The following is a 26,685-nucleotide window of genomic DNA, read 5'->3' on the forward strand; positions in this document are numbered from 1 at the left end:
CTCGAAGATGCTCCCGTCCCCTAGCTGCCCCCATAGTGTGGCTGTCTTCTGCTTTCTCACTTTCTGTGGAGGCCTTCACCGGGTTGTAAGGAGGTGGCTGACCAAATGGTATCCGTTGGCTTCTCACACCTCCTTTTAATTCAGAAAATATTGCAGGCAGATTGGGAGTAGTATTTGAGAGGTTGCTTCTCTCGTGCTCGTGTTGGTTTGAGGGTTTGAGTCCAGTCCTTAGTTTTTGTTTTGTTTTTTTTGAGACTGAGTCTTGCTCTGTCACCCAGACGGGAGTGCAGTGGTGCGATCTCGGCTCAATGCAACCTCTGGCTTTCCCAGGTTGAAGCGATTCTCCTGCCTCATCCTCCCAAGTAGCTGGGACTACAGGCACGCACCACTATGCCCGGCTAATTTTTGTATTTTTATGGAGATGGGATTTCGCTGTGTTGGCTGGGCTCATCTCGAACCTGTGACCTTGAGTGATCTGCCTGCCTTGGCCTCCCAAAGTGCTGGGATTACAGGCGCCAGCCACTGCGCCCAGCCTGAGTCCACTCCTTCTGCAGGCTCAGACGTCTTGGGCACGTCTATTTGTCTCTGCATCTGGGGTGTGAGGATGCCCCTAAGAATAGTGTTTAGTTCGGATGGGCAAGGGAGGGTCACAGTCCAAGGCACCCCTCTTGTCAGAGTGTTGGACCCTGGTCCTGCCCTCCTGGATGGAGTATGGTTGATTCTGGCGAAACCTTGAGAACAGGTATGCATCATTCTCAGGCTGGCTGTGAAGCCCACCCTGCAGGTATTGAGAGGTGCTCATCTATTTACTGTGGTCAGTAGTTGACAGAGCAGGCATGGTGGCTTCCTTGTTGTTATGATTCTGTCTGTATTATGGCCTAGCTGCTCACTGGTTTAAGTAATGAAGTTCCCTTTGGGAATGTGGAGAGTCATTGCTATGGATCGATGGTGTTTCCTCGGGAAAAAGCCCAAGTGTATCTTCTCACAGCAGAAGAGGTTTCTGAAAAGTATTAAGGATTAAATATGAGGACATCGAGTTAGATTTTACTTTTGATTTTATATAATGTAGTCTCATGGAAATTTTCTCTGCAAGATATACTTGAGATGACAATAGCATTTTATTTTTCTTAGAGCCAGGATCTCGCTCTGTCACCCAGGGTGGACTACAGTGGTGTGATCCTCGTTCGCTGCAGCCTCCATCTCCTGTGCTCAAAGGGATCCTCCCTCCTCTGTGTCCTGGGTAGCTGGGACTACAGATGTGCGCCACCACACCTGGCTAATTTTTTAATTCTTAAATTTTTTTGTAGAGACAAGGTCTCGCTATTTTGCCCAGGCTGGGATTGAACTCCCGGACTCATGTGATCCTCCCACCTCAGCTTCCCAAAGTGCTGGGATTATAGGCATGAGGCACCACACCCACTCAACATTCTTTAAACATGTTCATAAATGAAGACTTAAGCTTTCTGAAAATAAATTGCTGGGATGACTCTAGTGTTACCTTTGTGAATGAAAAAAGAGAACTTTGAAAGAATCTGGGTTGGGCCTGGTCACTCAACGCCTGTAATCCCAGCACTTTGGGAGGCTGAGGCAGGAAGAGCACCTAAGGCCAGGAGTTAGAGACCAGCCTGGGCAACACAGCAAGACCCCCATCCCTACAAAAAATTAGCAGTGCATGGTGGCACACCTTTAGTCCCAGCTACTTGGGAAGCTAAGGTGGGAGGATCATTTGAGCCTGGTAGTTCAAGGCTGCAGTGAGCTATGATTGTACCACTGCAGTCCAGCTTGAGAGACAGAGTAAGACCCTGTCTCCAAAAAAAAAAAAAAGATAAAAGAAAAAAAAAGACAAGAAAGAACCTGTACCATTCTTGGCTGCAGCTTTGCATGCTTTTGGCCTACCTTACTTTACTGGGTTTCTCATAAAAAGGATTTACCCCTTTCTCTAGTAAGTCCTTGCTGATGTCCCCCCCACCTCTTCCAATAGCTCATTCTTCCCTGAAGATTCAGTCTTGGGAGACCTACCTCTTTTCATCACTGCTGTCTAAATCGTTAACCAGAGTTGCAGAAAGAGGGCTGGATTTACCCGGATAACAATGTGTGATGTTTCTCTGACCCTAAGCTGCTCAGCTGTGAACCGCGGTGTAAAGCGGATTGTTAGAGCTTTATATAGCACACAGCAGCTGGGGCAAAAGCGCCTCTCTCAGGTGCTGGGAACTGCTGGGAGGACCCTGCTTGGCAGAGGACCCCAGGAATGGCCTATCCCCAGAGGTGCTGTCGGCTCTATCTTTTGGTGGACCTCCAAGTCAAAACTTAGAGGGCTGCAAAGAGACATCCTTATTCCACAAATTTGTCAGGGTTTGGGGGTCTTCTGGCAGCTGCTGGCTGGAAGAAATTCCCTTTACTTCCCACTAAGACCTTTTTCAGGAAGCGAATTTGTCATTACACAGTTTGGTTGCAGGTGCTCAAGGGAGCATCGAACTGTCTTGCTAGAAATGATTTCATAAAGTATTATGAAAAACACCTAGAGTTTTGCCTTGTTTTTTGAGATGGAGTCTTGCTCTGTCGCCCAGGCTGGAGTGTAGTGGCACAATCTTGGCTCACCCCAGCCTCTACCTGCCGGGTTCAAGTGATTCTCCTGCCTCAGCCTCCAGAATAGTTGGGATTATAGGCATGTGCCACCACACCTGGCTAATTTTTGTATTTTTGGTAGAGAGGGGTTTCACCATGTTGGTCAGGCTGGTCTCAAACTCCTGACCTCAAGTGATCCACCCGCCTCGGCCCCCCAAAGTGCTGGGATTACAGGTGTGAGCCACTGTGCCCGGCCCTTGCCTTTTTTTTTCTTTTTGAGACAGGGTGTTGCTCTGTCACTGAGGCTGTAGTACAGTGGCATGATCATGGCTCACGGCAGCCTCCAACTCCTGGGCTCAGGTGATCCTCCTTCTTCAGCCTCCCATGTAGCTGGGACTACAGGCATGCACCACCACACTAGCCTAATTTTTTATTTTATTGCAGAGGTGGGGTCTTGCTGTGTTGCCCAGCTGGTCTCAAACTCCTGGGCTCAAGTGATCCTCCCGCCTCAGCCTCCCAAAGTGCTGGGGTTACAGGAGTGAGCCACTGCACCCAGCCCTAGATTTTTGTATCTAGGTGAACATTACCAGCAATATGAAGATCTAAACTTATTAATTGGGGTGGATCCTTGAAACACCCAAAGAGATGGAGGAGTAGTTAATCTCTGTCTGTGTCATGAATTCCCCGTATATCTTCCTGGATTTGGCCTCGTGGCCATTTTATTGATTGATTGATCGAGTGATTGATTGAGACAGAGTCTTGCTGTGTCCCCAGGCTGGAGTACATTGGCGCAATCTTGGTTCACTGCAATCTCTGCTTCCTGGGTTCAAGCAGTTCTCATGCCTCAGCTTCCGGAGTAGCTGGGACTATAGGCATGCACCACCGTGCCTGGCTAATTTTTGTAGAGATGGGGTTTTGCCTTGTTGGCCATGCTGGTCTTGAACCCCCGGCCTCAGGCGATCCGCCCGTCTCAGCCTCCCAAAGTGCTGGGATTACAGGCATGAGCCCCTGCGCCTCACCTATTTATTTATTTTTGAGATGGAGTCTCACTTTGTCGCCCAGGCTAGAGTGCAGTGGTGTGATATCAGCTCACTGCAACCTCTGTCTCCCGGGTTTAAGTGATTCTTCTGCCTCAGCCTCCCAAGTAGCTGGGACTACAGGCGTGTACCACCACGCCCTGCTAATTTTTTGTATTTTTAGTAGAGATGGGTTTCACCACGTTGGCCAGGCTCTTATCGAACTCCTGACCTCAGGTGATCATTCACCTCAGCCTCCCAAAGTGCTGGGATTATAGTTGTGAGCCACTGCGCCTGGCCATGTGGCCATATTATTTAATAGGCATGTCCAAAAAGCAAGACCCCTCTCTCTCCTGCTGGTTGACACTGGGAAACTGCGACCAGCTTGTAAAATGGCTTTCCTGCCCAAAGACCCCAGATAAGACAGCAGGGTTTTGGGTTGTGCAGACATTTGGTCAGAGGCTTGAGGAGGGAAGGAGGCCAGGGCAATGTGAGTTTCCATCTGGAGGATGATGGTGTGTGCTGCATTCCACGCTGGAGATGGCACATTCCACATATACATGCAGTCAGAGTGCCGCCGCCATCCCCTTCCCCTGCTGGGAGCCACTGTCAAAGCCTCCGCTTCCGGAAGCCCTTTTCCCTGCCTGACGTCAGCCCGTCCTCCGTCTCAGCGAGCAGGTCCTGTGTGAGGCGGGTGAGAGGCGCAGCTGATACTGCTCTGGAAGCTGATACTGCTCAGCCGGGGTTGTTGCCGGGGCACTGTGGGTTGAAGGATCTGCACCCATGTCTCGTGGTGTGTTTGGTTTTTTTCCTACAGGAGTCTGAGGGATTTGGTGACAGGCTGTTCCTTAAGCAGAGAATGAGCTTACTGTCTCAGATGACTTCATCTCCCACCGACTGCCTGTTTAAGGTGAGACAGCAAGACGTCTCTGTGGGTAAAGGTGGGTGAGGAATGCCGCATCCCCTGGCAGCATTAGGATTGTCCAGGTGCGGTGGCTCACGCCTATAATCCCAGCACTTTGGGAGGCCGAGGTGGGTGGATCACCTGAGGTCAGGAGTTCAAGACCAGTGTGGCCAACATGGTGAAACCCCTGCCTCTACTAAATATACAAAAATTAGCTGGGTGTGGTGGCACATGCCTGTAGTCTCACTACTCGGGAGGCTGAGGCAGAAGAATGGCTTGAACCGAGAAGGTGGAGGTTGCAGTGAGCCAAGATTGTGCCATTGCACTCTCGTCTGGGCAACAGAGAGACTGTTTCAAAAAAAGAAAAAAAAATCCATCAGGGTGGTGGTCTGCATAAACCCTGAAGTTCCATTCTGTGCTCAGTCAGAATGGGTGGTAGGAATGCTGAGGTTTTAAATCTGGGATCAAGGCTGAATGGGGTGGCTTACTTCTGTAATCCCAGCACTTTGGGAGGCTGAAATGGGAGGATCACTTGAGGCCAGAAGCCTGAGACCAGCCTGGGTAATATCATGAGTACCCATCTCTATAAAACAATACAAAAATTAGCCAGGTGTGGTGGCGGGCACCAGTATTCCTAGCTGCTCAGGAGGCTGAGGTGGAAGGATCACTTGAGCCCAGGAGTTGGAGGCTGCCGTGAGCTATGATTGTGCCATTGCACTCCAGCCTGGGTGGCAGAGTGAGACCGGCACATTTCTCCGTCTCCCCCCTGCATGCTGTGCTGTTGCTGTGCTGGGCGGCACACAGTGGGCACAGGCCAGTCCTCTTGCTTTCTCAGTTCCTCGAAACACTACTCGTTTTTCCAGGCCAGCTCAGTGGCGCCTCTGCTGGCAGCCCTGGCAGAGCTGATGCCTCCGCTGAGCTCAAGGAGCCCCCTGTCAGATGTTTGTGGGTGTGTGCACTGGGTTGGGAACACGGTACCTGACTTCCTGATGGTCTGGTCACCTGGCACATGGGGGCAGCTCTCTGCTCAGACACTAGCCACAGGCAGGCCGCTAAGGTGCCCACAGGGCAGTCCGTGAGGGCTGGGCAAGGGCAGATCCCCCTGGGGGAGGCTGCTGGGCTTCCAGGCAACCTGGAGCTAGAGTGGGTCCTGGGGAAGAAGCACATCCAGGAAGCACAGGGTGAGCTCCACAGGTTTGTGTGTTGATAGGGTTTCCTGATCATTGCAGCTATTCTCTTTCCATTGTAGGCTGAGGCTCTATTAGAATAAAAGAGGATCCCCTAGTCCATAGCAAGTATAAAAATAAAAATAATAATGATAAATAAACAAAATACAAGATGAAGCTGGACTTGGTGGTGTGCACCTGTAGTCCCAGCTATATGGGAGACTGAGATGGGAGGATCACTGGAGCCTGGGAGGTTGAGGCTGCAGTGAGCTCTGATTGTGCCACTGCACTCCAGCCTGGGCAACATAGCAAGACCTTGTTTCTGAAAATAAATAAATAAATTCTGTTATTTATCACCCTGTAGGGATTCACTGAAAAAAAAAAAAAAAAGAATACAAGAGGAACAGAACTGAGGCTTTTTCTAGTGAGGTGGCAAAATCCACACTGATGTTCAGAGATGTGTTGTCTGCCCACCATTCCTATTGCTTTATGAATTTTGTCACTTTTTTGTTTGTTTTTGTTTTTATTTTTTGAGACAGAGTCTTGTTCTGTCACCCAGGCTGGAGTGCAATGGTGTGATCTTGGGTCACTGCAAACTCTGCCTCCTGGGTTCAAGTGATTCTCCTGCCTCAGCCTCCCGAGTTGCTTGGATTACAGGCATCCGCCACCACGTCTGGCTAAGTTTTGTATTTTTAGTAGAGACAAGGTTTTACCATGTTGGCCAGGCTGGTCTCAAACTCCTGACCTCAAATGATCTGCCTGCCTTGGCCTCCCAAAGTGCTGGGATTATAGGCGTGAGCCACCGCTCCAGGCATGTTGTTGTTTTTTTAATTACGGAAAACTTTTAACATTTCCAGAAATAAAGAGAGTAGTAGAATGAGCAGAGGCCACCACTGTGCAGTTGTTTCATCTCCCCCCACCTGCTTTCCCCACCGCCAAGATGATTATGAAGGAAATGCCAGAGAGCAAATCATTTCATCCATAAACACGTAGATGAACGTTTCTAAAAGGACTCTCGGCCAGGCTCGGTGGCTCACGCCTGTTACCCCAGCACTTCGGGAGGCCAAAATGGATGGATTACTTGTGGGCAGAAGTTTGAGACCAGCCTGGACAACATGGCAAAACCCCATCTCTACTAAAAATACAAAAATTCACTGGGCGTGGTGGTGGATGCCTGTAATCGCAGCTACTGGGGAGGCTGAGGCAGGAGAATGGCTTGAACCCGGGAGGCAGAGGTTGCAGTGAGCCGAGATTGTGCCACTACACTTCAGCCTGGGCGACAGAACGAGACTCCATCCAAAAAAAAAAAAAGGACTCTCAAAAAATTTACTCCTAATAATTGAGTGATTCCTGCATGTGGATAGCATCTTGGATGTCGCTTTTCAGCACATTGCATCAGGGAACCAGAAAGAAGTGGAGAGACTTCTCAGCCAAGAGGACCACGATAAAGATGCCGTCCAAAAGATGTGTCACCCTCTCTGCTTCTGCGATGACTGCGAGAAACTCGTCTCTGGGTAAGAGGGTGCTAGTGGAGGCTCAGTGTGCCAGGAAGCAGGAGACAGGAGGCCTCCTGGACCTTCTCCACTGTGCGCTGTGTGACTGCAGATAAGGACTGTCCTCCTTGCCTTCAAGCTGCCTCTGCTGTACAGTGGAGATGGTAACAGCTGCCCCTTTGGAGAATCAGATAGGTTGGAGGTTGTCAAAGCACTTGCTTACCGGCGGACTGGCCGCCCGGGTAGGCTGATTATAGGGCCTGCCCCAGTCTCAGAAAGGAGGTTTTAGAATGGGAGGAATGTCAGTTGTTCCCAGTAAGATTTTTGGTTTCTCATTATCCTTGTCAGGCTATTTTGCTGGGTGTAGAGGCCTAAAGGGTTGGTGGGGGAGAGACTCCAGGGCCAGGCACCTCTGTTCCTCACATCGGTTGAGCCCTGGGACAGTCCCAGAGACACACATCTTGGGGGGCATCCTGTGAGCCACCTTCTCTCCGTGGCACCTGCCTATCTACCTGGTCAGGGACAGGCTTTGCTGTGCCATTCCCCTGTGTAGTTTTCTGTCTCTTTCTGTATTTTAGGAGGTTGAATGATCCCTCAGTTGTCACTCCATTCTCCAGAGACGACAGGGGGCACACCCCTCTCCATGTGGCTGCTCTCTGTGGTATGTGGTCCTGGGCTGGCCCCTAGGGGCTGTCACAGCAAAGGGATGGTGCCCAAGGTGACCCAGCAGAGAGGCCTGGCTGATGGGCTGGGGGTTGGCAATTGGGGCTGTGTCATGGATCCACCCTCCAAGGGCCGCAAGGAGAAGAGGAGCAAATGTTCCACAGGCCTTGACGGCCAGCCTGCTGCCTCCTGTGCTGGGTGAAGCCCCCTGCGTGGTTCCCACGGCATGGAAACACTGCCTAATGCTGCACCGGGCTGGGCGCCTGGCGAGGGAAGGCTTGAATCTGTACTATGAGAACGGTCTCAGAATCGTCAGCTTGCAGTTCTTGTGGCCCTGCCTTTAAAAAATATTATTGTCTTTTAAAGTATACATTTGGCTGGGCATGGTGGCTCATGCCTGTAATCCCAGCACTTTGGGAGGCCGAGGCAGGCAGATCACTTGAGGTCAGACATTCGAGACCAACCTGGCCAACGTGGAGAAACCCTGTCTCTCTCTACAAAATATACGAAAATTAGCCTGTCGTGGTGGCGCACGCCTATAATCCCAGCTTCTTTGGAGGCTGAGTCAGAAGAATCGCTTGAACCTGGAAGGTGGAGGTTGCAATGAGCTGAGATATATCCAGCCTGGGCGACTGAGTGAGACTCGGTCTCAAAAATAAATAAGTAAATAAAATAAAGTGCACATTCAAGATAGAAAACATAAGGTCCTCCAGAGTCCCCGGCCATCCCTGTCTCCCAGAGATCGTTGTGATTGATGAGTGTCTGGGGTGTGTCTGTGTGCTTGCGTGCTTCTGTGGATGCATAAAATATGTGGTGCTCTAGGGCTCATAATATTCTGCTGTGTGCGGTTTTTCTCTTAGCACTATGTAAGAATATGTTTACTTTGTATTTTTTAATGGCTGCATAATATTCCATCTTAGGAACTGATGAGTCATGGAACCTCTGGAAGCATAAGGCTCTTTTCCATTATTGTTTTGTTGCTGAGAGGTGGACTTTGGCTGGATCCCCTCCAAGGTCTACCCCAATGTGTCCGGAGTCTGCAGAGCCTTACTTGATATTACCTGTAGGTCCTCTCTAGCAGAAAAAGTGTCTACCGTGTGTTTCATGCCCAGGACTAGGAGGGTACAATAGTGTTGTGGTTTTACAGTTAAGGTGTGGAAGTCCTCTGTGCCTTCCTTCTCCATTGTGCCTTCTGCTTTGCAGGGCAGGCATCCCTCATCGACCTCCTGGTTTCCAAGGGCGCCGTGGTAAATGCCACAGACTACCATGGGGCCACTCCACTCCACCTGGCCTGTCAGAAGGGCTACCAGAGCGTGACGGTGAGCAGTGGTGCCTTTGTAGTGGGCTGTCGCTTTGCACCTGTGAGCTTGGTGTTCTGCATGGGTGACTGTACAGTCATGCTGGCTACCCTGCACCCCCGTCTCCTGGTGCTGTGTCCTCCTTGTTCCACAGCAGCTCTGCTACAGCAGTAGTCAGGCAGTCCAAGGACTCCCGGGGTGTCCTGGGAAGACTTTCTAGGTCTCCTGGACAAGATCGTTAGGTTTAGATTTGAAACTTCCTAGCCGGACGTGGTGGCTCACGCCTGTAATCCCAGTGCTTTGGGAGCCCAAAGCAGGAGGATTGCTTGAGCCCAGGAGTTTAAGACCAGCCTGGGCAACCTAGGGAGACCCCGTCTCTACCAAAAAAAATCTTTTTTAATTATCTGGGCATGGTGGTGTGTGCATATAGTCCCAGCGACTTGAGAGGCTGAAGCGGCAGGTTTGCTAGAGCCCAGCAGGTCGAGGCTGTAGTGAGCAATGATCGTGCCACTGCACTTGAGCCTGGGAGACAGAATGAGACCCTCTCTCTAAAAAGAAAAACTTTCTGATCATCTAGGGGAAGAAAAGATGGGGCTTTAGACCGTTTTCTTCAGTCTCTAAACTGTCAGGAAGGATGGGTGTTGGTATAGTTTGAGTAGTAGCATAAATAAGATTGAAGATGGTAACAAACGACCTCCCCCTGCTAAGACTGGAGGCTGGGCCTCCCAGGGAGCCAGCTGTGCCCTGCTCATCGCTTTCCTTTGTCTCCGCAGCTGCTGCTACTGCACTACAAGGCCAGCGCGGAAGTGCAGGACAACAACGGGAACACCCCGCTCCACCTGGCCTGCACCTACGGCCACGAGGACGTGAGTGGCCCTTGCTGTTCCCGGGGCGGAGGGGCTGCGTTCACCTTTTCCCACTTGTAGAGAAGTCGGGATATCTCATTAGTCTAATGTATTTTGTGTCGATAATTATTGAAACACTGGGTGTGTAAATTTTTTGAATATGAAAGAATGTTAGGCCAGGCACGGTGGCTCACGCCTGTAATCCCAGCACTTTGGGAGGCTGAGGTGGGCAGATCACCTGAGGTCAGGAGTTCGAGACCAGCCTGACCAACATGGTGAAACCCCATCTCAACTAAAAATACAAAAATTAGCTGGGCGTGGTGGCAGGCGCCTGTAATCCCAGCTACTCAGGAGTCTGAGGCATGAGAATCAGTTGAACCTGGCAGTCGGAGGTTGCAGTGAGCCAAGGTCGCACCATTATACTCCATCCTGGGTGACACAGCGAGGCTCCATTTCAAAAAAAAAAAAAAAAAGAATATTTAGTATATTACAGATGCCATATTGAAGTAACAAAAATTTAAAAAGAAGTCACTCATTTTCTTATCCTGAAGTCAAATCATTTTCATTTATCCTTGCTACCATCTGGTTCTTACTTGTATACATATTCAATTTTTACATTTTCTGTTTTTATTATTTACTTATTATTTATTTATTTTTGAGACAGGGCCTCACTCTGTCACCCAGGCTGGAGTGCAGTGATGGGATCTTTGCTCACTGCAACCTCCGCCCTCTGGGTTCAAGCGATTCTCCCACCTCAGCCTCCTGAGTAGCTGGGATTATAGGTGTGTGCCACCACACCCAGCGAATTTTTGTATTTTTAGTAAAGTCAGGGTTTCACCATGTTGGCCAGGCTGGTCTGGATCTCCTGGCCCCGAGTGATCTGCCCATCTCAGCCTTCCAAAGTGCTGGGATTACAGGAGTGAGCCACCGCACCTGGCCTTTATTTTTCACTTTTTAAAATTAGAAAAAAAAATTTTTTTTTGAGACAAGGTCTTGTTCTGTTGCCCAGGCTGGAGTACAGTGGCATGATTTTGGCTCACTGCAGCCTTAGTCTCCTGGCTCAAGCCATCCTCCCACCTCAGCTTCCCCTGGGACTAAAGGTACACACCACCACACTTGGCTAATTTTTGTGTTTTTTGTAGAGAAGGGGTTTCACCATGTTGCCCAGGCTGGTCGCAAATTCCTGAACTCAAGTAATCCTTCCACCTCAGCCTTCCAAAGTTCTGGGAATACAGGCATAAGCCACCATGCCCAGTTCACTTTTATAATAATATCCAAGAATTGTGTAATTTCCATTTTCACGCCGTTTCACCACTATGTGCTTATTTTTTCCTACTCGCCCTCCCTCTGGCTTCTCTCCGTAGTGATATATGGATAGATTTACACACGTGTGTGGGGGTCAGGCCTGGCCAGGTGGTTGATGTATGAAGGTGGCACTATGCCCTGTACGTTTTTATGCCACTTGCTTTCCTAACTTAGCCCTACGTCACAGAAATCCTCTAGGTCAGTCCCTGCTGATCTAGCACATTCTTCTTCTTTTTTTTTTTTAAGACAAAGTCTTGCTCTGTTGCCCAGGCTGGAGTGCAGTGGTGCGATCTCAGCTCACTGCAACCTCTGCCTCCCGGGTTCAGGCGATTCTCCTGCCTCAGCCTCCTGAGTAGCTGGGATTACAGGCACATACCACCACACGCAGCTAATTTTTGTATTTTTAGTAGAGACGGGTTTTCACCATGTTGACCAGGCTGGTCCTGAAACTCCTGACCTCAAGTGATCCTTGCCTGCCTCGGCCTCCCAGAGTGCTGAGATTACAGGTGTGAGCCACCGTGCCTGGCCATCTAGCACATTGTAATAGCTGACCTAATAGTGATCTATCGTGTGTTGTGTCGGTGGTCTCCAAGACCACCCCTGGGCTCAACGATTTACTGGGAGGACTCACAGAACTCAGCATACAGTCGCACTTGCAGCTGTGATTTGTTACAGCAGGACACAGAACAACATCAGCAAAGGAAATAGGCACATGGTGGAGTCCAGAGGAGAGCAGGGGTGAGCTTCAAACAGTCTCTCTCGGCCGGGAACAGTGGCTGGCATCTGTAATCCCAGCACTTTGGGAGACCAAGGCCGGCAAATTGCCAGAGGTCAGGAGTTGAAGACCAGCCTGGCCAACATGGTGAAACCCCATCTTTACCAAAAAAATACAAAAATTAGCTGTGTGTGGTGGCACACACCTATAATCCCAGCTACTCAGAAGGTTGAGGTGGGAGAATCACTTGAACTCAGTAGGCAGAGGTTGCAATGAGCTGAGATTGCGCCGCTGTACTCCAGCCTGGGCGACAGAGCGAGACTGTGTCTCAAAAAAAAAAAGGTGTTTTTTCATGGAGCCACACAGGATGGGCTCAGTTCTTCCAGCAGTGAGTTGGAACCACACACAGGAAGTGTGGTCCACTCGGGAGGAACTCAGTCCCCAAGAGTTACTGAAGGCTAGTCCCATAAGCACCTTCTGGACAGCATGTTCCAAAATGCCATACTCCCAGAAGAAACTCAGCATTCAGCATAAACTGCATTGTATAAAACAATTCAGGCCCAGTATGAGCCACCTAATCAATTAGGGAACTTTGGGAACACTCCCCACATCCAGGCACCCATGGAATGTTTCAGGCCAACAGGCAGTCTTGCAAGCAGGCTTCTCAATGGTTAGCAGTCTCAGGCCTGCTGTAGTAACTCTGTTCTGTACATGGAGACATCACAGTTTTTGCAGCCACTTCTTACTGATTGGCAGTTTCATCCTCTTGAAAGCATGAGGTGTCCTGGCTGAGCGCGGTAGGTCATGTCTATAATTCCAGCACTACGGGAGGCCGAGATGGGAGGATTGCTTGAGCCCACAAGTTTGAGGCCTGCCTGGGCAACAGAGCGAGACCCTGTCTCTACAAAATAAAAAATAAAAAATCCAGGCATGCTGGTGCATGCTTGTAGTCCCAGCTGCTCAGGAGGCTGAGGCGGGAGGATCGCTTAAGCCCAGGAGTTCAGGGCTGCAGTGAGCTATTACTGCACCACTGCACTGCAGCCTGGATGACAGAGAGAGATCCTGTCTCAAAAAAAAAAAAAAAGAATGAGGTGTCCTGATCAGATACTGTGACACCTCTGAGTTCTGTCTATTACTGCACATTTGCTTGGTGAGGAGGCCGAAGAGAGCATAGACCTTGTCGAGGCTTGATACGTCCATGAGCGATGCTCTTTCCCCATCTCTTTGCAGTGTGTGAAGGCTCTGGTCTACTACGATGTGGAGTCGTGCAGACTTGACATTGGCAACGAGAAAGGAGACACCCCTCTACACATTGCTGCCCGCTGGGGCTACCAAGGCGTCATAGAGACATTGCTGCAGAATGGAGCATCCACCGAGATCCAGAACAGACTAAAGGAGACGCCTCTCAAGTGTGCATTAAACTCAAAGGTAGCTCTTCCCATCTCTGAGCGGCAAGATGACTTTGAAAGAAGATCGATGTCCGTAGCTTAGGTCTTGGCCTCATAGACAAATTATGCATTAGTGCCTGAGGGCAGAACTTGGCTTGCACCCTTTCTGCTGCATGTGGGACTTCATCGTTAATGGGTTTTACTGATTTATATTAGTTTTGGTTTGAGTGGGCATTTTTCTCATGGTTGTTCCAGGAGCTGCTGCAGGCAGAGTTTGTTCTGGCTGCTGAGTGCTATTGATTTATTGGCAAATGGAGTGGGTAGAAACGAGGGTCCTCAGAGGCAGGAACTGGGGAGGGAGCAAGATGTGTTGGAACTCTGTTTTCCCGGTGCTTCACCTTCAATGCCTAGAATCTTTATTCTGACTTGGCTAGTTCTGGACATCATTGAGTATGGTTTCTTTCGTACATAATTTGTTAATGAACTCACTTTTTTCTGGTAGTAATTTCTGGAGACATAGTTTGGGGAGCGTGTTGTGAAGTGCTCACCTCTTGTGCGTCAGCGGGGACTGGGGGTGGCTCACAGAGGCCAGTTCTCCGCACTCTCGTCTCTCGGCAGCAGAGCTGGTGAATGGCGTTGTAAGGCAGGCATGTGGCAGACTGACCGGGGGAAGCATGGGTCCCTGTGAAATGGAGACCCCAGCTTGGGGGTCCCCTGAGGGATTCTGTTCCAATCCAGGTTTCTAGGGAAGCCTTCCCTTTGTACAGGCCTGATTTTCTGCCTTTTTACAAAAATACTTAATTTTTTGTTGTTTTGAGATGGAGTCTCGCTCTGTCGCCCAGGCTGGAGTGCAGTGGCTCCCTGCAACCTCGGCTCACTGCAACCTCGGCTCACTGCAACCTCCACCTCCCAGCTTCTAGCGATTCTCCCACCTCAGCCTCCCAAGTAGCTGGGATTACAGGTGCCTGCCACCACGCCTGGTCAATTCTTTGTATTTTTAGTAGAGACAAGGTTTCACCGTGTTGGCTAGGCTGGTCTCGAACTCCTGACCTCAGGTGATCCACCCACCTCGGCCTCCCAAAGTGCTGGGATTACAGGTGTGAGCCATTGCACCCAGCCCCAAAATATACGATTTTATAAAAGTAATAGAGATGAGATCTTAGCATGTTGCCCAGGCTTGTCTTGAATTCCTGGCCTCAAGTGATCCTCTCGCCTCCACCTCCCGAGGTGCTGGCATTACAGGCATGAGCCACTGCGCCCGGACAGCTTTCTGCCTTTTGATGTTTTACTGGCTCCCTTTTATAATTTCCAGCTCTTCTAGGTTGTTCTTTCAGTTTGTTCACATCTTATTCTGGGAGTAGCACAGTTTGAATTTGTTTTTATTTTTGTTTTCTTGAAACCTCTTTATTGAGGCATGATTGGCATACAGAAAGCTGTATATAGTCAGTGTGTACAACTTGATGAGTTTAGAGATAAGTGGACATCCATGAAACTGTCACCACCATCTATTCCATAAACATATCCATCACCTCCAAAAGTTTACTTCTGATCTTTTTTTTTTTTTTTTTTTGAGACAAGGTTTGGCCGTATTGCCCAAACTGGAGTACAGTGGTGCGATCTCAGCTTACTGCAACCTCTACCTCCTGGGCTTAACCCATCCTCCCACCTCAGTTCTCGAGTAACTGGGACTACAGGCATGCGCCACCACACCTGGCTGATTTTTGGATTTTTTATACAGATGGAGTTTCACCATGTTGGCCAGGCTGGTCTCAAACTCCTGTCTTCAAGTGATCTGCCCACCTTGGCCTCCTAAAATGCTGGGATTACAGGTGTGAGCCACCGCCCCTGGGCCTTCGTCTTTCTTTTTTATTTTTATTTTATTTTATGTTTTTGAGACGGAGGCTCACTCTGTCACTCAGGCTGGAGTGCAGTGGCATGATCTTGGCTTACTGCAACCTCCGCCTCCCAGGTTGAAGCGATTCTCCTGCCTCAGCCTCCCTTGTAACCGGAAGGTACAGGTGTGCGTCACCACGCCCAGCTACTTTTTTTTTTTTTGTATTTTTAGTAGAGACGGGGTTTCATCATGTTGGCCAGGCTGGTCTTGAACGGCTGACCTCAAGTGATCTGCCCGCCCTGGCCTCCCAAAGTGCTGGGATGACAGATGTGGACCATCTCGCCATCTCGCCCAGCTTCCCCCCCACCTTTTTTTTTTTAATTATGTTTTTGGTGTGTGGTAGGGACACAGTGTAAGATCTACAGTAAAGCACAGTTTGTGAAGGGTTAGATCCCTGCTTCTGGCTTCAGGGGCCTCGGCTGTACCTCTGAATACCTTTCTGCAAAGGTCGCAGCTTTCTGACAGGCAGAGCTGACTGGGCTGAGCAATGCTACCACGGCCTGGGCTATTGCGATGCCTTGGGAGGAGGGTTCTACTGCTGTGGTATTTGTTTACCAGAGACCCTTCCAGAGGGAGATCTGCAGAGGAAAGGAGAGGCCGCCTTCTCGGCTTGGCTCTGAGCTGTTCTTGCTTGAGACCTGTGGGTGCTGGAGGAAAGGCCACACCTCCTGCCTGTGGACAGACAGGCCTGGGGGCTGGATGCAGTCATCTATCAGGCTCCATGCGGGTCTGGCTTCTCTTATCCCTTGAGTCCATGCATGGGAACCCCTGAGTCCTCCCACGGGGCAGGAGGAGCCGTGATGGGAGGAAGCCCCGACTTTGGTGTGACCCTATGTAAATTGCCACCTGTTCCGAGTCTTGGTTTCTCTGGCCATCCAAGGATGCGGCTGGGCCACATGACCTAAGGCTCACTGCACTGACATTCTGAGGAGCTAGGCCAGCAGTGGGGCATGTGGGTGATGGGGCTGTGCTGAGACGACCTCCATCTCATTGGGTACTGTTGGCATCCCCTTTGTCCCCCTAGATTCTATCTATAATGGAAGCCCATCACCTGTCCTTAGAGAGGAGGCAGAAGTCATCCGAGGTAAGTCAGCCAGGCGGAGCGAGTTGGTTACGTCGGAGACCAAGGGCTCTTTCTCCAGTCCTCACGTGACCCTGTGCCCTGTCTTCTCTCTCGTCGGGGCTCCCTGGCTACAGGCCCCTGTGCAGTCTCCGCAGCGCTCCGTGGACTCCATCAGCCAAGAGTCCTCCACTTCCAGCTTCTCCTCCATGTCAGCTGGCTCAAGGCAGGAGGAGACCAAGAAGGACTACAGAGAGGTGAGGCTTTCAGAGGGAGGACGGGGACGGGGAGGCCTTGGCGGCCCCAGGCAGTGGCGTTCAGCTGAAGAGCCTTGACCTGATGAGGGCTGCCCTCTCAGCCTGCTCGCCTGTGCTGGGGCCGCTGCTGCTGTGTGGTGGCTGAGGTTGGTGCCTTCGAGCTAGGCCCAGCAGCATCTCGCAGTGCTGTGCACTTAGGCATGCCCTTCCGTGGGCTGCTCCCTGAGCAGCAATTAGTGTGGTAGAGTGTGTTTGTGTATTAGAGAGAGGATAGGCTCAGAAAAATACAAGTCAGGTCATGTAGAGGTCCACTGATTTCAGATCATTTTATTTCTATTTTAATTTTTTTGAGATAGAGTCTCGCTCTGTCTCCCAGGCTGGAGTGCAGTGGTGCAATCTCGGCTCACTGCCACCTCTACCTCCAAGGTTCAAGCAATTCTCCTGCCTCAGCCTCCCAAGTAGCTGGGATTACAGGGGTCTGCCACCATACCTAGCTAATGTTTTTGTAGTTTTAGTAGAGATGGGGTTTCACCATGTTGGCCAGGCTGATCTTAAAACTCCTGACCTCAGGTCTCCCAAAGTGTTGGGTTTACAGGCGTCAGCCGCTGCACCTGGCCTGTTTTTATTTTTCATTTTTATTTTTACTTTTTTGAGACAGAGTCTTGCTCTGTCGCCCAGGCTGGAGTGTAGTGGCACAATCTTGGCTCACTGCGACCTCCACCTACTGGGTTCAAGCAATTCTCCTGCCACAGCCTCCCAAGTAGCTGGGATTACAGGTGCCTGCCACCATGTCCAGCTAATTTTTTTGTATTTTTAGTAGAGATAGGTTTCACCACGTTGGCCAGGCTGATTTTGAACTCCTGACCTCAAGTGATCTGCCCACTGGGCCTCCCAAAGTGCGGGGATTATAGGCATGAGCCACCGTACCCGGTCTGATTTCAGATCATTTTGGAAAGTGTCTGCATAGCATTCTCTGCCTTACATCCCCGCTCTACAGGCACCTCTGTTGAGAACCTAATGTCGTTGTTCCTGACTTCTTGCAAAGTTCACATAGACATTCACACACGTGTCCACCTTGCAGTTTGCAGAAGTTCATTGATGGCCTTTGTTTTTCTTTTTATTTTTTCCACTTAAGTTACTTTAGAGTTTGTTCAGTGTCAGCACAATAGATTTGCCTCATTCTTTTCTTTTTTTGCGACCTAACCTTGCTCTGTCACCCAGGCTGGAGTGCAGTGGTGTGATTTTGGCTCACTGCACCCTCCACCTCCTGGGTTCAAGCAATTCTCGGGTCTCAGTCTCCTGAGTAGCAGAGATTACAGGCACCCACCACCATGCCTGGCTAATTTTTGTTTTTGTTTTTTTTTTTTTTTAGTAGAGATGGGTTTTCACCATGCTGGCCAGGTTGGTCACGAACTCCTGACCTCAGGTGATCCGCCCACCTCAGCCTCCCAAAGTGCTGGGATTACAGGTGTGAGCCACTGCACCTGGCTAGTTCTGCCTCATTCTTTAGCTGAGAAGTGGATTGTTGAATGGATGTACCACCTTTGATGGCCCCCGCCATGGGTGCTGAACCCTCATTGACTCTACCATAGTGTCCCACTACCCGCAAGCCGTGACATGCTCTTGGAGGACCAAGTAAGCTTAGCTCCATGCAGAACCACAGCAGAGAAAGCCAAGAGATATGGTCCAAAGTCTAACGGAGACCTGAAGTTGTCCCTGGGAGGGGTGTCCACCCTCATAGTGCCCAGCTAGCAGATATTGAGAGCTGAGTTCAGTATTTCTTTTTTCTTTTTTTTTGAGACAGGGTCTCACTGTGTCACCCAGGCTGAAGTGCAGTGGTACAGTCATAGCTCCCTGCACCCTCAAACTCCTAGGGATAGCCTCCAAAGTGCTGGGATTACAGGCTGAGCCACTGCCCTTAGCTAAGTGTATTTTTCTAAATCATAGAGGTGGCTGGTGTCTTAGGAAGGACTTGTTCTCCAAGGCGACCGTGGCCTCACCTTTCCACGTGGATAAAGTTACAGTTTATATTCCCTAAATGGCAGTGGGTTCTGTGCACACCAGCAACTTCCTAGGATACCCTCTCTGAGCAGTTTTAGGGACACGTTTACAAGATACTAAATCAGCCGGGCATGGTGGCTCACGCCTGTAATCCCAGCACTCTGGGAGGCTGAGATGGGCGGATCACCTGAGGTCGGGAGTTCGAGACCCGCCTGGCCAACATGGAGAAACCCTGTCTCTACTAAAAATACAAAAAAAATTTAGCTGGGCATGGTGGCGAGCACCGTGTAATCCCAGCTACTAGGGAGGCTGAGGCAGGAGAATCGCTTGAACCTGGGAGGTGGAGGTTGCGGTGAACCAAGATGGCACCATTGCACTCCAGCCTGAGCAATAACAGCGAAACTCCATCTTAAAAAATAAGTAAATAAATAAGATACTAAGTCAGACGTTAAAACTCCACAAATCAAGCCAATAGGTTTTCAGAATGTTTATATTATTTCTATTATTATTTTATTACTGAAATCATTTTTCTAACATTCTTGTTCCTTTTATTAAGGTAGAAAAACTTTTAAGAGCAGTTGCTGATGGAGATCTAGAAATGGTGAGTTTTTACAAGTGCCTTTTCTTTTCTTTTTATTTTTTAGAGACAGGGTCTTGTTCTGTCACCCAGGCTGGAGTGCAGTGGTGTGATCATGGCTCACTGCAGCCTTGAACTCCTGGACTCAAGCGATCCTCTTGCCCCAGCCTCTTGAATAGCTGGGTACACAGTTGTGTGTGGCCATGCCTGGCTAATCATAAACAAATTTTTTGTAGAGATAGGGTCTCGCTATATTGCCCAGCCTGGTCTTGAACTCTGGGCCTCAAGTGATTCTCCTGCCTTAGCCTCCCAAAGTGCTTGGATTACACGTGTGAGCCACCATGCCCAGCTTTAGAAGTGCTTTTTATTATAAAAAGCTTGTTCTAGCTTAAAACAGCCACCCACCTGTGTTTCTTTTCTGCAGTTCAGTTTTGGGCCATGTGGACTCTTTGATTTTGTGCAGAGGGCGGTATGTTTAATGCATGTTTGGTAATGGCAATGTTATATTTTCCTGACAAGTAATGAGGCAGATCAACATACAGGCACATAGCAAGCGTGGGCCCTGCCTTTCAGACGTCCGTATTCCAGGAGTGTGGTGAGGCGTTGCCAAGACCAGAGACCGTGTCCAGGGCACAGAGTGTGGGCTCAGAGCCCAGGCCCACTAGCCAGTGTGCAAGGAGGGCAGCTCGGTTTTAAGAGAGGGCAGCATTTTGGGGACAGGAGGAAATAGAGAAGCGAGGGCAGAGCCCAGTGGTGTTTGTGAGGCTCTGCAGAAGCTGTGGTCGGCTGGGACTCCTGGGCTGCCGGAGGGGGCCTGAGACTTGGGGCTCCAAGGAGTCATAAGCAGGTGTCTGGATGAGATGGGGCCGCTGGCCCTGGGCTGGCACCTGGAGAGAGTGTCATGGCTTGAAGGGAAGGCATCTGTCCTAACCATTAGGCACATCTGACAGTGAAATGAGTGGACAGTGGAGACAGCCTTCCTTAGATTCTGAGGGACAGGTTCCCCTGGCTTGCCTTTGGCCCCTTGAAAGGACTGTGTCTTCCACTTTTTTTTTTTTTTTTTTTTTTTGAGACAGAGTCTTGCTCTGTCATCCAGGAGTGCAGTGGCACAATCTCGGCTCACTGCAACCTCCACCTCCTGGGTTCAAGCAATTCTCCTGCTTCAGCCTCCTGAAAAGGTGGGACTACAGGCATGCACCACCACACCTGGCTAATTTTTGTATTTTTAGCAGAGACGGGGTTTCACCATGTTGGCCAGGCTGGGCTTGAACTCCTGACCTCAGGTGATCTGCCCACCTAGGCCTCCCAAAGTGCTGTGATTACAGGCGTGAGCCGCCATGCCTGGCCGTATCTTCCACTTTTAATGGAGGAGGGAGTGAGGTGCGTGCTTACTAAGTGCCCTAGGACCAGGGTGGGTTTATTTTTTTTTGAGACTGTCTTGCTCTGTTGCCCAGGCTGGAGTGCTGTGGTGTAATCATGGCTCACTGTAGCCTTGAACTCCTGGGCTCAGGAGATTCTCTGGCCTCTGCCTCCCAGAATGCTGGGATTACATGTATAAGCCACTGCGCCCAGCCCTAGGACTAGAGTTTTAAAGCCATCACCCTGAGGCAGCACTGATCTGCCTGCCCATTTTTATGATAGAAGAAAAGAATCTCTGGCATCAGTTGTGAAGTGGAAGGACTGAGGAAGACTTCATGAGGGAGCAGAAGCCGGTTATAAATGGCTGTGGGGTTGGGGAAGGAAGTGTGAGCCCTGATTGGGAACGGTTGACGGTGTGTGTTTAAGATACTGTGCAGCGAAGACGCTGAGGATGTGTTCCTGTTTCCCTTACTCTCCATCATCAGGTGCGTTACCTGTTGGAGTGGACAGAGGAGGACCTGGAGGATGCGGAGGACACTGTCAGTGCAGCAGACCTCGAATTCTGTCACCCCTTGTGCCAGTGCCCCAAGTGTGCCCCAGCTCAGAAGGTTCGGCTTTGTTTCTATTGGTGGAGGTTGGAGAATATAGGCAATTTTTTTTTTTTTTTTTGAGACAGGGTCTTGTTCTGTCACCCAGGCTGGATTGCAGTGGTACAGTCATGGCCCACTGCAGCTTCAACCACCTGGGTTCAAGTGATCCTCCCACCTCAGTCTCCTGACAAGCTTGGACCACAGGCATGCACCAGCACACCTGGCTAATTCGTTTCTTTTTGTAGAGACTCGGCCTTTCTGTGTTGCCCAGACTGGTCTCGACCTCCCAGGCTCAAGCGATCCTCCTGCCTCAGCCTCCCAAGGTGCTGGGATTACAGATGTGAGCCACTGCTCGTGGCCAGCAAATTCTTCCTTTTTCCCTCAGGAAAGTTCTCTGTTTCTCAGCCAGATAATTACTGTACTGCATGGCTGTGAATAAGTATTCCCCAAGATATGGTGGGACTCATTAGCCCAGGGCGAGTGCCAGCTTCCTGTGCAGCAGGTAAGTGAGCAGGAATGTGTCCCCGTGATTAGCATTTTGGCTGCTATCTGGGCCCCTGAGTCCTGTGGCAGGAGCTTATGAACAGATGCTCGAGGATCTCCTGCCAGGTACCTAAAGCCCTCCAGGGAAGCTGCACGCGTGTTCTGCTGCTGCTTTTACTCAAGTGAGTTCAGTCTTCGTGGGGACTCTTCCCCCAAGTGCAGAGGAATCCCCAAACCCTCTCCCAGCTTCCCCCAGGGGTAACATCCCTGCAAAACTATGGTGCAGAATCACAGCCAGGATATCGACATTGATGCAATCTGTGGACCTTAGTTCAGATTTCCCCAGTTCTGCTTGTTCTCAGTGTGTGTGTGTGTGTGTGTGTGTGTGTGTGTGTGTGTGTGTATTTAGTTCTGTACAGTTGTGCTACATGTGTAGGTTTATGTATCCACCGTCACATTCAAAATATCTTCTGTGACAGAAGATACTTTTTTATACTCATTGTTCTTTTTTTTTTTTTTCCAAGATAGAGTCTTGCTCTGTTGCACTGTTGCCCAGGCTGGAGTGCAATGGGGCAATCTTGGCTCACTGCAACCTCTGCCTCCCAGGTTCAAGCCATTCTCCTGCCTCAGCCTCCCGAGTTGCTGGGCCTACAGCACCTACCACCACGCCCGGCTAATTTTTGTATTTTTAGTAGAGACGGGGTTTCACCATGTTGGCCAGGCTGGTCTCAAACTCCTGACCTCAAGTGATCCACCCACCTCAGCCTCCCAAAGTACTGGGATTACAGGTGTGAGCCACCGCACCCGGCCTCCTTGTTCTTTTACAGCCTCTTCTTCTTGTTTTGTAATGTCCCCAAAAGACACAACACTAAACTGCTTTATATCTGTGATTAAATTAAAACCCACCTCGCCATTCTTTTCTAGCCAGTGTTTTAGAATTGGTTTTTAAATCCTTTATTGAAGTATAATTCACAGACAGTAAAGTCTATGTATTTATACAATTTGGTGAACTTTTACAGATGTAAAACCTGTGAAGCCATCACCCCCATCAAGACACAGCACGTCTCCGTCACCTGCAAGCACATTTCTCTCACCACAAGACCAATCACTCAAGCTGCCCTCTTACAGCCACACCCACCTCTCTACCTGCCACACCCACCCCACCATCCCCAACCCCTGGCAACCAGTCACCTGTTCTCCATTTCTCTGATCCTGTCACTTCAAAAATGTTACATGAATGTAATCACACAGTATACGTAGGACCTTTCGGGATTGACTTTGTTCGCTCCATTTGATTCCACGTTGTTGCATAGAATCAGGTCTGTTTCTCCGTGGCAGGCTGGCATTCCATTTTTTAAATGGTGGCATATACTCATGTGGAATGTTCAAGGACATGTATTTTGTTGCTGGTTTGGGGAATGTTAGCAATAAAACTGCCATGAACAAACATTCGAGTAGACGTTTCGGTAAGAACACAAGTTTTCGTTTTTCTAGGATAAATGCCCGAGAGTGCAATTGTGGAGTCACGTGGTAATTGCACAGTAATTCCATGGTTCGTTTTCATAAGGAACTGACAGTCTTTTCCCAAGCAGGCGGTATCGTTTTACATGCCCACCAGCGATGTATGAGTGATCCAGTTTCTCCTCATCCTCCCCAGCCTTGGGCGTGGTCATTATTCTCTGTTTCAGCCATTCAGATAGGTGTGTAGTACTATCTCAATGTGGCTTTAATTTGCATTTCTCTAATGGCTGATGCTGTTGAACAGCTTTTCACGTGCTTATTTGCCATCTATATATGTTCTTCAGCGAAATGTCTGTTAATGTGTTTTGCCCATTTTCTGATTGGTTTGTTTTTGGCTTTATTGTTGAATTTTGAGAGTTCTTTATATATTCTAGATATGTGGATATTTGTCAGACACGTGGTTTGCAGACATTTCCTTTCATTCTGCAGCTTGTCTGTAATCTCACGTGGGCTTTCACAGAGGAAAAGGTTTTTATACATCTAGTTTGTCAGTATTTCCTTTTATAGATTATACTTTTGGTATCAAGTCTGAGAATTCTTTGCCTTGCTCTAGATTTCCAACTTTTTCCTATTTTTTTAAGTTATACTTTTATATTTTATAGTTAAGTCCGTGATCCAATTTGTGTTAATTTTTACTCAAAGTGTGAGATTTAAGTTGAGGTTCTTCTTTTTTTTTCTTGCCTACAAATGTCCACTTGCTCCAGCACCATTTGTTGAAAAGCCTCTCCTTCCTCCCGTGACTTGCCTGTGCACCTCGGTTGGCTATAGATTGTGTGGATCGATTTCTGGGTTCTCTGTTCTGCTACATTGATCAGTGGGCCCATCCTACCAGTACCGCGCTGTCTTGATGACTGTAGCTGTGTAGTAAGCCTCAGTGCCAGATTAAATGATTCTTCCTAATTTATTCTTCTTTGCCAGGAATGTTTCGGCTACTCTGTGGCCTGTGCCTTTCCATGTAAATTTTATTTATTTATTTATATACCTACTTACTTACTTACTCACTCTTATAATACCCAGACTGGTCTGAGCCGTATCAATTTTAGAATTAGCTTTTGTATGTCTACAAAATACCTTGCTTGAATTTTGATAGGAATTACATTAAACCTATAGATGAACTGGGGAGAAATGACATCATCTGACTCAACATATGTTGAGTCTTCATGAACGTGGTATATCTCTCCAAGTATTTATGCCTTCTTTGACTTCTTTCATCAACATTTTGTGATTTTTTTTTTCAGCATACAGATCCTTGCCTGTGTCGTGTTAAGTGTACACCTCAGTATTTAATCTTCTTTCAAGCAGTTGTAAATGGTATTGCATACATAGCATGCATTCATGTGTTAGCTATCTAATTATAGATGTGTATGTCCCATACTAAGAGAATTAGGCTGGGCTCAGTGTCATACTCCTGTAATCCCAACGCTTTGGGAGGCCACCCTGGAAGATCACTTGAGGCCTGGAGTTTGAGACGAGCCTGGCCAACAGAGTAAGACCCTGTCTCTAAAAAACTAAAAATATAAAATATAAAATAAAAAAGAAAATGAATTTGGCCTGGCACGGTGGCTCACACCTGTAATCTCAGCACTTTGGGAGGCCGAGGCGGGTGGATCACCTGAGGTCAGGAGTTCGAGACCAGCCTGACCAACGTGGAGAAACCCCATCTCTATTAAAAATACAAAATTAGCCGGCTGTGGTGGCACATGCCTATAATCCCAGCTGCTCAGGAGGCTGGGGCAGGAGAATCATTTGAACCCAGGAGGCGGAGGTTGCGGTGAGCCGAGTTCGTGCCATTGCACTCCAACCTGGGCAACAAGAGTGAAACTCCATCTCAAAAAAAAGAAAAGGGATTTGACTTTACAAAATAGAGCGGTATTAGCCTTTATATTGTAGGATAATTTTACCATTTCTAAAAAGAACTTCAGTGTGGGCGACTCTGAGGATATTGAAAATGACTGAAGTTTTCCCTCACACGTTTTTCAGCTGTGAGGTAACATGTACATTGGGGGTGTGCGCCTTTTGACCTGGCCCCCTGCCTCTGGATGCACATGGTCCAGAACACTGTTTCCCCAACGTGGGCGGCTATGAACATGCAGGATAAGAAAGGCAGATGGTGTTCCCTTGCATCTGGTGGGAAGTGACGAAGCCCCCGGACTCTCAGTGCCTGTGTGTGGTGAGGGGAGCGTGCTGCGTCTCTGCTGCTGCTGTTTTTGCTATTTTGCCCCTCCCTGTTTCCCCACTTTAATTACACAGTACTGTGGAACTTGAAGTCTTAGGGCTCCCTGCACTTCTAAAACCTCTTATTCTCCTTTTGTAATTTCTCAGAAAGACACAACACTATACTGCTTCATGTCTGTGATTAAATGAAAATCTTCTTCTAGCCCAGTGGTGTTCTTTTTTTTTTTTTTTATTTAATTTTTAGAGATGGGGTTTCACTCTGTCACCCAGGCTGGAGTGCAGTGGCACCATCATAGCTCACTAACAGCCTGGGACATCTGGGCTCAAGTGATCCTCCTGCCCCAGTTTCCTAAAGTGCTGGGATTATAGGCATGAGCCTCTGCACCGGGCCTGCAGTAAAAAATTACATTTTTTTTTGAGAAGGAGTCTCCCTCTGTCGCCCAGGCTGGAGTGCAGTGGCGCCATCTCAGCTCACTGCAACCTCTGCCTCTTGGGTTCAAGCGATTCTCCTGCCTCAGCCTCCCGAGTAGCTGGGATTACAGGCGCCCGCCACCACACCTGGCTAATTTTTGTATTTTTAGTAGAGACAGGGTTTTGCCATGTTGGCCAGGCTGGTCTCAAACTCCTGACCTCAAGTGATCCACCTACCTTGGCCTTCCAAAGTGCTGGGATTATAGGCATGAGCCACTGCTCCCGGCCTAAACTTTTTTTTTTTTTTGAGAGACAGTCTTGATCTGTCACCAAGGCTGGAGTGCAGTGGTACAATCAGAGCTCACTGAAGCCTCAAACTCCTGGGCCCAAGGGATCCTTTTGCCTCAGCCTCCCGAATGGTTGGAACTACAGGCATGTACCACCATGCCGGGCTATTTTATTTTATTTATTTATTTATTTTTGAGACGGAGTCTTGCTCTGTCACCAGGCTGGAGTGCAGTGGTGCGATCTTGGCTCACTGCAACCTCTGCCTCCCGGATTCAAGCAATTTTCCTGCCTCAGCTTCCTGAGTAGCTGGGACTACAGGCGCATGCTACTATGCCCAGCTAATTTTTGTATTTTTAGTAGAGACGGGTTTCACCATGTTGGCCAGGATGGTCTCGATTTCTTGACCTCATGATCCACCCGCCTTGGCCTCCCAAAAGTGCTGGGACTACAGGCGTAAGCTACCTCGCCTGATTTTTTGTTTTTGTAGAGACAGGGTCTTGGCTGTGTTGTCCAGGCTGGTTTTGAACTCCTGGGCCCAAGCCATCCTCCTGCCTCACCCTCCCAAAGTGCTGGGATTATAGGCGTGAGCCACCACACCCGGCCTCCAGTGGTGTTTTAGAATTTTTTAAATCTTTTATTGAAATATAATTATATACATTATAAATTATATAATTTATATTTACATAAAGCATATGTATTTAAAGTATACAA

At 49.0% G+C, this 26,685-nt stretch overlaps 1 protein-coding gene across 3 annotated transcripts in view; it reads left to right on the forward strand.

Annotated features, from left to right (window-relative positions):
• The window catches only part of ANKRD27 (ankyrin repeat domain 27), an 80,418-nt gene that overhangs the window by 41,317 nt on the left and 12,416 nt on the right, over positions 1–26,685 (forward strand). For all 3 annotated transcript variants that reach the window (XM_010367012.2, XM_030941936.1, XM_030941937.1), the window contains 10 exons: positions 4,399–4,491; positions 7,038–7,165; positions 7,723–7,805; positions 9,011–9,126; positions 9,879–9,971; positions 13,201–13,398; positions 16,277–16,336; positions 16,450–16,569; positions 19,127–19,171; positions 20,992–21,114. In XM_010367012.2, coding sequence (XP_010365314.2) covers positions 4,399–4,491; positions 7,038–7,165; positions 7,723–7,805; positions 9,011–9,126; positions 9,879–9,971; positions 13,201–13,398; positions 16,277–16,336; positions 16,450–16,569; positions 19,127–19,171; positions 20,992–21,114 — 1,059 coding nt within the window. The remainder of the gene's footprint in view (positions 1–4,398; positions 4,492–7,037; positions 7,166–7,722; positions 7,806–9,010; positions 9,127–9,878; positions 9,972–13,200; positions 13,399–16,276; positions 16,337–16,449; positions 16,570–19,126; positions 19,172–20,991; positions 21,115–26,685) is intronic.

Source organism: Rhinopithecus roxellana, chromosome 12 (genome assembly GCF_007565055.1).
Source record: "Rhinopithecus roxellana isolate Shanxi Qingling chromosome 12, ASM756505v1, whole genome shotgun sequence".
Classification (NCBI taxonomy): domain Eukaryota; kingdom Metazoa; phylum Chordata; class Mammalia; order Primates; family Cercopithecidae; genus Rhinopithecus; species Rhinopithecus roxellana.